General features: G+C 46.9%; 1 protein-coding gene across 13 annotated transcripts in view; it reads right to left on the bottom strand.

Annotated features, from left to right (window-relative positions):
• DMD (dystrophin) overlaps positions 1-12,766 on the bottom strand; it is a 3,641,189-nt gene that overhangs the window by 40,205 nt on the left and 3,588,218 nt on the right. For all 13 annotated transcript variants that reach the window (XR_010221499.1, XM_063953479.1, XM_063953476.1 and 10 more), the window contains one exon: positions 11,222-11,314. Coding sequence is in view for 12 of the 13 variants with exons in the window: in XM_063953479.1 (XP_063809549.1) it covers positions 11,222-11,314 (93 nt within the window). In the remaining variant the exon portion in view is untranslated. The remainder of the gene's footprint in view (positions 1-11,221; positions 11,315-12,766) is intronic.

A 12,766-nucleotide genomic window follows, 5' to 3' on the forward strand; every position in this document is an offset into this window, starting at 1 on the left:
AATGAGGTGGAAAGCCTGGATTTCTGAAATTGAATTCAGCCATAAAAGGGACGTATGGTTTAATTTTAGCATTGTATACTAAATCTGTGGCGCCCTGTGATATTTTACTCCTATCTTTTTCTTTCATTTGTACTTTTGGTGTCTGGGGAGAGGCATCTATACAGGTGTAATTAATCTTAGGGCAGCCCTTCACGGTCTATCATTTTTGCGCTGTGCGTGGTGCACAGGAAATATTCCATTAGTCTACTGATCAGAGGTAACAAGCCGATGGGGTGTACCTCAGATAGCCATGATGGCCTCTCGACTGAACAAGAAGCTTCGGAGATACTGTTCCAGGTCACGAGACCCACAAGCAGTGGCAATGGACGCCCTGGTAACTCCGTGGGTGTTCCAGTCAGTGTATGTGTTCCCTCCACTTCCACTCATCCCATGGATTCTCAAGCTAATAAAAAGAACAAGAGTTCAGGCGATCCTCATTGCTCCAGACTGGCCAAGAAGTGCTTGGTACGTGGATCTTCTGGAGTTACTGCTGGAAGATCCGGGGCATCCTGCTCTTCGCGAGGACCTTCTGCAACAGGGGTTGTTCGCTTATCAAGACTTACCACGCCTATGTTTGATGGCATGGAGGTTGTACGCCAGCTCATAAGGGCATTCTGAACAAAGTCATTCCTACCCTGATACAGCCTAGGGAGGGGGTAACATCTAAACATTACCATCGCATTTGGAAACCGTACACGTCTTGGTGTGAATCCAAGAAGTTTCCTACGGTGAAGTTTCAACTAGGATGGTTTCTCCTCTTTCTGCAAGCAGGTGCGGTTGTGGGCCTACGCTTGGGCTCCATAAAGGTCCAGATTTTGGCTTTGTCCATTTTCTTCCAGAAACAATTGGCTGCTCTCCCTGAGATTCAGACTTTCTTGATAGTGATTCTGCACATCCAGTCACCCTTTGTGCCTCCTACGGCACCTTGGGATCTTAATGTGGTGCCGCAGTTCCTGCAGTCGGATTGGTTCGAGCCTTTACATGAGGTGGATGTCAAGTTTCTAACTTGGAAGGTGGTCACACTGTTGGCATTGGCATCTGCTCGACAGGTGTCGAAATTGGGGGCATTGTCATGCAAGAGCCCCTACTTGTTTTTCCATGAAGATGGAGCTGAGCTCAGAATGCGTCAGCACTTTCTTCCAAGGGTTGTGTTGGTTTTTCATATCACCAACTTATTGCGGTCCCAGTGGCTACTGACTCCTCAATTACCTCACAGTCCTTGGATGTTGTGAGGGCTTTGAAAGTTTCTGTGAGGAGGACTTCCTGTCACAAGTAGTCGGACAATCTGTTTGTCCTTTATGGTACCAACACGGTTGGGTGTCCTGCTTCTAAGCAGACATTTGCTCGCTGGATCGGGTTTACAATCCAGCATGCTTATTCTACGGCAGGCCTGCTGTGTTCAAGATCTATTAAGGCCCACTCTACTCGTACAGTGGGTTGTTCCTGGGCAGCTGCCCGGAGTGTCTCGGCTTTACAGCTTTGCCGACCAGCTGCTTGGTCGGGGTCGAACACGTTTGCTGAACTTCTACAAGTTCAATACTTTGGCATCTGAGGACCTAATGTTTGGTCACTCCGTTCGGCAGGATCCTCAGCACTCTCCCTCCCGTACTGGGAGATTTGGTACATCCCCATGGTACTAAATGGAACCCCTCATCCTCTAGGATGTAAGAGAAAATAGGATTTTAATTACCTACCGGTAAATCCTTTTCTCGTAGTCCGTAGAGGATGCTGGGCGCCCGCCCAGTGCTTTGTTTTCCTGCGTTGCTACTTGGTTAAGTATTGGTTCAGCTGTTACTGTTCCTCTTTCATGCATGGTTAGCATGGTTTCTTCAGGTTACATGCGGATTGGCATGGTTGCTTCCTGTTTCATCCTGGTTGGCATGATTTCTTCATGTTGCCTGCTGGTTAGCATGGTTTCTTCATGTTACCTGCTGGTTGACATGGTTTCTTCATGTTTCATGTGGTTTTGCATGATTTCTTCATGGTACATGCTGGTTAGCATGGTTTCTCCATGTTGCATGCTGGTCAGCATGTTTTTTTCGATTCGGTGTGAGCTGGTGTGAATCTCACCACTATCTGTATTTCCTTCTCTCAAAGTAAGTTCGTCTCCTCGGGCACAGTTTCTAGACTGAGTCTGGTAGGAGGGACATAGAGAGCGGAGACAGCCTACACTGTTAAACTCTTAAAGTGCTAGTGGCTCCCACAAGGACCCGTCTATACCCTATGGTACTAAATGGAACCCCAGCATCCTCTACGGTCTACGAGAAAAGGATTTACTTACTATAGGGAAGTGTATGTTTGCTTTGCAAGTGTGCGAACGCATGTGCAGCCGAGCGGTACAAAAAAGTTTTGTGCAGTGTTTTGTGCAGTTTCTGAGTAGCTTTGAACTTACTCCGCCGCTGCAATGACTTCAGCCTGTTCTTGTCTGTAATTGACGTCAGACACCCAAACTCTACCAGAAAACGGTCAGTTGACACCCACAAACGCCCTCTTCCTGTCAATCTCCTTGCGATCGGCTATGCGAATGGATTCGTTAAATCCATCGCTCAGCAATGATCCGCTTTGTGCCCGTACAACGAGCCTGTGCAATGCGGTGCATATGCATGCGCAGTAGTGACCTGATCGCAGCGCAGTGAAAAATCCTAGCGTGCGATCAGGTCGGAATGAACCCCAATAAATCTTTTAGGTGTATGGCCACCTTAACATGTGCAATACAAGGTATTTTGCATTGGGCAATCAGTGCACTTCATAATTTAGAGCACTTTACTCCCCCCATCATTCACAGGAAATGACCTTACACACAAAACACTGCCAGATTTCCTTCAGTGTGCAGATGTAAAATTCTATCAGAACCCGATATTATATTCTATAACCAGAACAATCTATAAACTTATTTACACAATATTATTCTGGACTGCAATATATTCTTTAACCAGATGTATATAGAACATGTTCGATCATAACGTAACATGTTACATAAGAACACACAGTTGCTTACACTCTGCAGCACTTTACAGTAAAAGTACACATGTATGCACATACCAATATAAAGAAATAGAATAGTGTTTATGGATCATATTCTAAATGGACACATATGGACAGTGAAGATCCAATTGTTGACAGCTGTAAACAGCATTGGGCAGTGAATGTGTAAATTCCATCTGTGGCAACAGAATATTGCCACAGTACACAAGAGGAGAATGACGACACTTGGAAAGACAGAACTCATCAGAATTGTTAATAGTCTAGGTGAAATTAAGACTTCTGCACCATAAAACCAATTTATTTACTGTGAATGCACAATCTAAAAGCTTTAAATACAGTTTTATACTATAATTCTTTTTCTCTTTCTCTACCAGTCTATCAGCACCATCTAGCCATGGGTAGGCAAACTATGGCAGTCCGTGCTTTAGAATTATACATCCCTGTGTTCCCTGTCACAGTTTTGCTGTTACGTAATGCTAAAACTGTGGCAAAGAATGCCGTGAAGTATAGTGCCACAGCAGTTTGGAGTTCGACAAATCACCTACCCCTGATTAGGACAACTAGAACGAGCCACCATGTAGTACCTCGCTAAAATGGTAAATAATGGTTTGTTCACACAGGAGTTGAAAACAGTTGTTAAATCTCTTTCTGCGAGGTACACTGGCCTCCACAGGGAATGACATTGGGGTGTAGAATAGGATCTTGATCCGAGGCACCAACAGGCTAAAAGCTTTGAACTGTTCCCAGAATGCATAGCGCCGCCTCCTCTATTACCCCGCCTCCGTGCACAGCTCAGTTTTTGATAACCAGTCCAATGCAGTAGCAGGTAAAAGAGACGACAACCGTTAGTAGCCACATACACCACATTCTCACGACAGGAGAAAGTGTCAGCGGCTAATGCCATACCAACCCAAGAAGCTAAGTGCGTCAGGGTGGGCGCCCAGTGTACCTCGCAGAAAGATCTTACCATAAATCTCGTTTTCTGCTGCGTGGTACACTGGGATCCACAGGAAATGACATTGGGGATGTCCTAAAGCAGTTCCTCATGGGAGGGGACGCACTGTAGGGGGCATGAGAACCCGGCGTCCAAAGGAAGCATCCTGGGAGGCAGAATTATCGAAGGCATAGAACCTTATGAACGTGTTCACTGAGGACCACGTAGCCGCCTTGCACAATTGTTCAAGGGCCGCCCAAGAAGGTTAACAGACCGAGTAGAATGGGCCTTGATGGTAGCAGGAGCTGGAAGGCCAGCCTGTACATAAGCATGTGCAATCACCATTGTAATCTATCTGGCCAGGGTCTGCTTGAGAGCAGGCCAGCCACATTTGTGAAAACCAAACAGTACAAAGAAGAGAATCAGACTTCCGAAAAGATGCAGTTCTCTTCACATAGATATAGAGAGCCCGTACCACATCCAAAGACCGCTCTTTGGAAGACAAGTCAGGAGAGGCAAAGGCCAGAACCACAATCTCCTGATTAAGGTGGAAAGAAGACACCACCTTAGGTAAGTACCCGGGACGTGTTCTAAGAACCACCCGGTCACGGTGAAAAATCAGATACGGGGACCTACAAGACAAGGCACCCAGATCAGATACCCGTCTAGCAGAGGCAATAGCCAGCAGAAACAATACCTTAAGAGAAAGCCACTTAAGGTCTGCCGATTCAAGAGGCTGAAATGGAGACCTTGCAACGCCTCCAGAACCACGAATAAGTACCAAGGAGCCACAGGCGGGACATAAGGAGGTTGAATCCGCAACACACCCTGAGTGAACGTATGAACATCAGGTAAAGTCGCAATTTTTCTCTGAAACCAAACCGACAAGGCAGAAATATGAACCTTGATGGAAGCCAGATGAAGGCCCAAGTCCAGGCCTTGCTGTAAAAGTTTGGCCGTACTAAACTTGTAAGCGTCATGATTATTAGCGGTGCACCAAGCAAAGTAACAATTCCAGACCCTATGATAAATCCGAGCAGAAGCTGGTTTCCGGGCCTTGAACATGGTTTGAATGACCGCCTCAGAAAATCCCTTGGCCTTCAAGACGGAAGCTTCAAGAGCCACGCCGTCAAAGCCAACCGGGCTAAATCCTGATATACACAGGGGCCCTGAACGAGGAGATCTGGGTGCTGCGGAAGTAGATGGGGACACTATCAAGAGACCCTGAAGGTCTGAGAACCAATGCCGTCTGGGCCACGCGGGAGCGATCAGAAGTAGGATTCCTCCTTCTTGCTTGAACTTCCTTATTACTCTGGGCAGGAGTAACACCGGAGGGAACACGTATGGCAGCCGAAAGTTCCATGGAATTGCCAGTGCGTCCACGAACGCAGCTTGAGGATCCCTTGTCCTTGCTCCTTAGACCGGAACCTTGTGATTGTGTCGAGACGCCATCAGGTCCACATCTGGAAGGCCCCACTTGTTCAGGAGGAGTTGAAACACTTCTGGATGGAGGCTTCACTCTCAGGCGTGTATGTCCTGACGACTGAGAAAGTCCGCTTCCCAGTTTAGGACCTCCGGAATGAATACTGCCAATATGGCTGGCAGATGGCCTTCCGCCTATTGAAGAATCCTGGATACTTCCCTCATTGCCATGCAGCTTCGAGTGCTGCCTTGATGATTTATGTACGCCACTATGGACGCGTTGTCCGACTGTACTTGAACAGGTCTGTTCTATATTAAATGCTGGGCCAAGGTCAGTGAGTTGAACACCGCCCGCAGTTCCAGAATGTTTATTGGGAGGAGAGACTCCTCCCTGGTCCACCGACCCTGAAGGGAGTGCTCCAACACCGCGCCCTAACCTCTCAGACTGGCTTTGATCGTCAGAAGGACCCAGTTGGAGATCCAGAAGGGACGACCCCTGCTCAATCGATGGTCCTGCAGCCACCAGTGTAGTGACAGACGGACCTCTGGAGACAAGGAGATCATTTGCGACCTGATCTGGTGAGGCAGGCCGTACCACTTGGCAAGAATCAGTTTCTGCAGATGGCGGGAATGGAATTGAGCGTACTCCACCATGTCGAAAGCCGATACCACGAGACCTAGCACTTGCATTGCCGAATGTATCGACACTTGCGGACAAGACAGGAAGCATCGAATCCTGTCCTGAAGCTTCAGGACTTTCTCCTGAGACACAAACAACCGCTGCTGCGAGTGTCCAAAAACGTCCCCAGGTGCACCATGCTCTGAGCAGGGACCAGAGAAGATTTCTTCCAGTTGATGAGCCACCCGTGGGCATGCAGAAACCGGATAGTAAGATCCAGATGGCATAGAAGAATTTCTGGGGAATTCGCCAGGATCAACAAGTCATCCAGATACGGCAGGATCCTGACCCCTTGACGGAGGAGTACAGCCGTCATTACCGCCATGACCTTGGTGAAGACTTGCGGAGCCGAGGTCAAACCAAAAGGTAACGCCTGAAATTGGTAATGGAGGTTGACAACCGCAAACCTCAGGTACTGCTGATGTGACATTGCAATGGGAATATGCAGGTAAGCATCCTGTATATCCAGGGAGACCATATAATCCCCAGGTTCCAAGGCCAGAACAATAGAGCGAAGAGTTTCTATACGAAACTTGGAGACCCTCACAAATTTGTTCAAGGACTTGAGGTTGAGAATGGGCCGAGAGGACCCATTCGGTTTCGGGACTAGGAACAGCGGTGAATAGTACCCCCTGCCCCTCTGAGCCAAAGGCACCTGTACTACCACTCCTGTGTCCAGGAGGGACTGTACCACAGAATGGAGAGTTTTTGCCTTCACCGGTTCCGAAGGGACGTCTGTCAGGCAAAATCGATGAGTGATGACTTCCCGTACCCAGGCATCTGAAGTGGTCTTCAACCATTCCTGGGTAAACCCTAGAAGTCTGCCCTCCACCCTGTGATCCCCCAGAGGGAGGCCTGCCCTGTCATGCAGCAGGCTTGTCAGTTTTGGAAGCAGGCTGACGGGCAGCCCAGGCCCGTTTAGGTTTGGGCTTATTGGGTTTGGAAGTGCGAGCCTGTTTCGGGTAAGCCTGACCCTTTGCTTTCCCTGAAGGACGAAAGGAGCAAAAGGAAGTACTATTAAACTTCGGTACTGAAGGAGCAGTACTAGTTAGACATGCTGTTTTAGCAGAAGCTCTAAGTCAGCCACTATCTTGTAGATGTCTTCTCCGAAAAGAATGTCTCCCTTAAAAGGGAGCACCTCCAGGGTTTTCTTAGAGTCCAGATCTACAGACCAGGACTGCAACCAGAGAATCCGGCGAGCCAAAATGGACGTAGTAGAAGCCTTGGCCGCCAGAATACCGGCATCAGAAGCCGCCTCTTTAATGTAATGAGAAGCTGTGACAATATACGACAGACATTGTCTGGCATGATCAGAAGCATTGGAAGGCAGCTCAACTTCCAACTCCTGAGCCCACGCTTCAATAGCCTCTGCAGCCCAAGTCGCTGCAATGGTGGGCCTATGCGCAGCACCAGCTAAGGTGTAAATCGCCTTTAAACAACCCTCCACACGCTTACCCATCGGTTCTTTCAGAGACGTGATGGTAGTTACAGGCAGAGCGGAGTATACCACCTGCCGCTCCACTTGCAAATTCACTGGTGGGGGTGTCTCCCAATTTTTACTTAGCTCTGCGGCGATGGGATAGCGAGCCAGGAGATTCTTGTGAGGCGTGAATTTCTTTCCTGGATTTTACCAGGATTCCTGACGTATGCCAACCAAACGGTCAGAGTGAGATAAAACTTGTTTAACCACTTTCTTTAAATCTGTCCGGTTTCTTAGGGGCAGTATCAGGCTCTGGGTCATCAGTAACTTGAGAATTAACCTGATAGCCTCCAACAAGTCAGGAACATCCACCTGTGAAACAGATTCCCCATCAGAATCAGTGTCTGCGGGGTCAGTATATACGCCATCCTCATCAGATGAGGTGTCTGGGACGTTAGTGGATTGTGACAAAGTAATGACCCGCTTAGAGGACCCCTTGGTCTTAGGAGTTAGACTTCTGTTTAGTCAGTGATTAGTTCAATTGCTGTAAATGAGTGGACAGTTGATATGCCCACGGCGGATTAACCGCAGGGACCATAAGCAGTTGTAACTGTAACGGTAGGTCCCATAAGGGGCACAGTCTAGTTACCAGCGTTTCAATAACGTGGAGAAAGTAGCCCAAGGTGGGACATTTTGAACCCCTGTTGCTACGGTCCCACTGGGGGGTAAGGAGCCCCCAGAACCGGAACCCTCAGCAGCTTTCTCCTCAAACGTGTCTGCAACGTCACCACCATGCAATGTGGGATCAGCCCCAGCTCCATCGCCCCTTGTAGTTGACATATCTGAAAGCTCAATTCAAGGCAACCCAGTACAATATCAGCAGCACAACACCTGACAAGAACCACCCGAGTAGTGTATCAGCACAAACAGAGTTCCAGAGGTATATGGTGACTAAAAATCACAGAGAAAAATACACAAGTATATCTTGTGAAACACCTATATTAATAATAACCATGACACACTTAGACCCCTCAGGTTACAGAATCTAGAGATAGCAATTTGAGTAAGATACACGAAATGGAGGTCACACAGCAGCTATATGCACACACACATAGTCACATTGTACAATGCAGAAATTACAACATGCTATAAAACTGCACTGGACTAGCAATACATAGTAATACTAAGTATAGTTATACACTTAATAGATATATCAATGCACAGTAAAGACTGGATGTATATCACAGGGTACTTGTACTAAAAACTCTGACTAAATGCACTGTTTCTTAACTAACACTGTCAGCAGACATGTAGAATACTTAAGTGTCTGTAAAATGCACAGCGCTGACATGCAGGCGGCTTTACAGAGGAGGATTTGCCCAAACAGTCCCAGGATCAGCTCAGCTTGCCCTAATGGCGCCCAAACGCTGACAGGGAGTGAGGGAGAAAGAGATATGCGCTCCAGTGTGGAAACATTTACTCTAAATGGTGCCCTGGGGCTGGGGGAGGGGCTACAGGTCAAAGCCTTATCCCCTTGCTGGACTTCAGCACCAGGTACTGCGAGCTTCATAGCAAACGTTTTTTAGTAAAACCGACCTGTGCCCTTGCCCTGGTGATCTAGTGGGGTCCCTGTACTGCTATAGTGTCCACGCGGCCAGCCTCCCACCGGCCGCGTCGGATCTCGATTTCCAGCGGGTCGTACCTGGGGGACCCTCTTACCTCCTCCCTGAGTGCGGGCACGCGATCCTGGAGATCTGCGGAGGGGTATGTGACTGGCAGGAGCAAACCGGAGCCTCCGCTGTAAGCACCCGGCAACCAGGGTGCTGGAGTATACAGCGCCGCTGGGGGAGGTGATGGAGCTGTAGCAGGAGATGTCTGACTGACATCTAACACTCACAGTCTCTCTGCTGCAGCCCTTGAAGTCTTCATTTTTCACTTTAAAAAAAGCTCTTCTGAGGGCTGCTGGAGCAGCCCACCTGTTGTATGCCTGCACTGCATGGCACCAACTACAAAACTGAGCTCCTGTGCACGGAGGCGGGGTTATAGAGGAAGCGGCGCTATGCATTCTGGGAACAGTCAAAGCTTTTAGCCTGTTGGTGCCTCGGAGGAATATCCTACTCTACACCCCAATGTCATTCCCTGTGGAGCCCAGTGTACCCCGCAGCAGAAATAAGAGGTATAACACTGACAAACAAATTTAACGCTGACAGTCAGTACAAGTTTAAGTGGGGAGGAGGGGCAACAGGGGCGGTCGCCCTGAGGCCCTCACACAGTGGTCACTCTTACCCTGCAATTGCCGACAATAGTGGCACCTGTTCCTGGAAGTGGGCCGCAGTAGCTCTACGTTCTGCATGCACTGACTGCACACAGCACAATCCCCTAATCAGCGTCACATGACACATCACTTGCCTCTGATAAGCCGCTGGTCTCAGAGCTAGAACTGTGGCTGTGGTAAACCTTTAACATATTTATAATCATTTTGCCTCAAACTATATAAAAAAGACTTCCCCCTATTTATAGCATGAGCCCGTGGATCCCCTCCCTTCTCCTCGTAGTGTACTCCGCTGGTGGCATGTGGCATGTGGGGCACACACCACCTGAAATGCAGGCCTTCCCAAACATGCCACTGAAATGTACAGCACTGGATGGAAGAAAGTATGTGTGCAGCAAGGTAGAGCTCTTAATGTAACTTTGGTAAGGGCAGAGGCTGTCAAATAAATGGCGAGTGACTGGGGTTCAGAGGAAGGATGGCTATTTATTAAATATGAATAAAAGTTATTAAACGTTGAGGTTGCTTGTGGAAGCATGAACAGGTTGATTGAAAATCGAAATACTATTTAGTGTAAGCGCATATTGGGGGAAAATTATTAAATGTGTATGCTATAAACCTGTCACGGTTGGATGTAGTAAGAGAGGCCTAATTATTAAAAGTGGATGCTATTGATTTAATGTAGAGGCTGCTTAAGGTGAGGAAAGCCTAGAATAATCAGCCATTGCAAGACTTTCTATACTTCATGTAGAAAGGATCACCACACACACACACACACACACACACACACACACACACACACACAATATCAAATACTTAAAAATGCAGAATCCTTAGATGTTATAGGAGATTCCTCATAGGTGTTCAGTCAGTATCAGTTGTTGCTCAGTACCTCAAAGGGAAAGAAACAATACTGACTAAACACCTATGAGGAATCTCCTATGACATATAAGGATTCTGTACTTTTAAGTATTTGATATTGTGTGTACTTATTGTGTGGTGGTCCTTTCTACAAAATCCTATTTCTCCGAGTGTGGTGACACTATTTCCATCATTACAATTAGTAGCCTCTTTGCGGTATTCTTTTTTTTCTGTTTTTCTATATTTTATGTACAGATCCAGTTTTCGTTGGGCGAGTGTCCCAGCAGCAGTGAGTCAGGTGGTGTATATCGCTTCACACTGCTCTGCTGGCAAAAGAGAAGTTGTGTGCTTCTAACAAAAGTGTAATTAGCAAGCACTGAGTATTTCAAGAAGGTGGGATAGGGTTAGAGAGATGCCTAGTCAAAACTATAGTCACATCCCTTGCATGATGGTCATTTCCACTTTGTCAGTGTAACATCGAAAACTTATTACAAGTCCTATGTTTGTCATTAATTGGTGCTAACATAAGAAACAAACTAGAAGTGTGATTACTTCAATCAACAAAAGTATATTTTGTTACTAAAAACATTTGTTTCAGCTAACAATTCTTACCTCTTGCAGTTGGGAAAGAGTTGTTAAGCTGCTCCATGACTTCCTCTAATCCTGTGCTTGTGTTATAGGGAGGACTAAGGAGGTCATCCTCACCTAAGGGGAAAAAAAAAAAAAATCTCCATTCATAACAATATTTTTGTACAGGTACCAAAAGCCATGACTGCTTGTGAATAAATCTAGCTCATACTTGCCTACCTGACCCTCTCCATGAGGGAGAAAATGGTCTGTTCCTGGACTTTCCTGGTAATGTATGATTGCCATCACCTGTGGTGAAACACCTTTCTTATCAATTAACTAGCTAACCACAGGTGATGGCAATCATACATTACCAGGAAAGTCCAGGAACAGAGCATTTTCTCCCTCATGGAGAGGGTCAGGTAGGCAAGTATGGCTAAACTGCTATACAAATGAAAACCCAGGCAAGTTTGTGACCAGGGCGTCATGCCTAGTGATATCACTGGAGTTTCCAGGTTTAATTCCTGATCGCACACATTAGGGCTCAAAAGAAATAAACCAAACTATTGCTGACAGAACAGCTGCTAGGAAAATGTAAAAACACCAAAGGGGTTAATGAGCGTACACACAAGGATTACATTTTTGCATGTACAGTACCTGCACTCATCAAATTGCTTATCAGACATTCAAGCTGATATTCAATTGGCTGTGGTAATTTACAATGGCTAATTGACCACCTGGGACTATTTAATTAGCCCTGATGCTGGCACTCAACTGGGAATATTTTCACCTGCATGAGGCATGCAAAAAAAAAAAATAAAGTTATGGGTCAACTTACATTTGTTAACGCTTTTTCTTTGAAGTCCATAGAATCCACAGGTTTACCTTGTGTTATATGCTTGGTGGAGACCAGAACAGGCACTGTACTGCAAAGCTTTTCAAGCTCCCAGGATGCATTGGACTACTCTCCACTCATACCCTGCCCACAGCTCAGGCTTTTCAGTTTTAGTTAACAAGCACAAAGCAGCAACTAAAGAGAGAATGTAGGATGGTACACACAGAAAACAGAAAACACACTCTCACAATCAGGAGATGGGAACTGGTGACCGAGAAGAGTAACCCATTGAAGCTAGGTGCGTTAGGGTGGGCGCCCTGTGGATCCTATGGACCTCGAAGAGTTAACAAAGGTAAGTTTTACCATAACTCTTATTTTCTTCTTCAAGGTCCATAGTCTCCACATGGTTACCTTGGGGATGTCCCAAAGCACTTGTAATATGGAGTGAACGCCCCTAAACTGAAAGGAGATTGTGGCCAAAGGTTGCATCCTGAGAGGCAAACGTATAAAATGCATAGAACCTAAGAAACGTGTGGGCAGAAGACCACGGAGCGGCCTTGCATAGTTGTTCAGCAGACATGCAATGGCGGGCTGCCCACGAAGGTCCCACAAAGCGAGTTGAGTGAGCAGAGACTGTAATAGGTACTGGAAGATCAGCTTGCATGTAGGCTTGTTAGGTGGTTAAGTGGAGCCAGCGAGCCAGTTTGTTTATGACCTGGCCAACAATGCTTGTGGAATCCATTGAGAACGAACAA

Source organism: Pseudophryne corroboree, chromosome 2, assembly GCF_028390025.1.
Source record: "Pseudophryne corroboree isolate aPseCor3 chromosome 2, aPseCor3.hap2, whole genome shotgun sequence".
NCBI classification, from domain to species: domain Eukaryota; kingdom Metazoa; phylum Chordata; class Amphibia; order Anura; family Myobatrachidae; genus Pseudophryne; species Pseudophryne corroboree.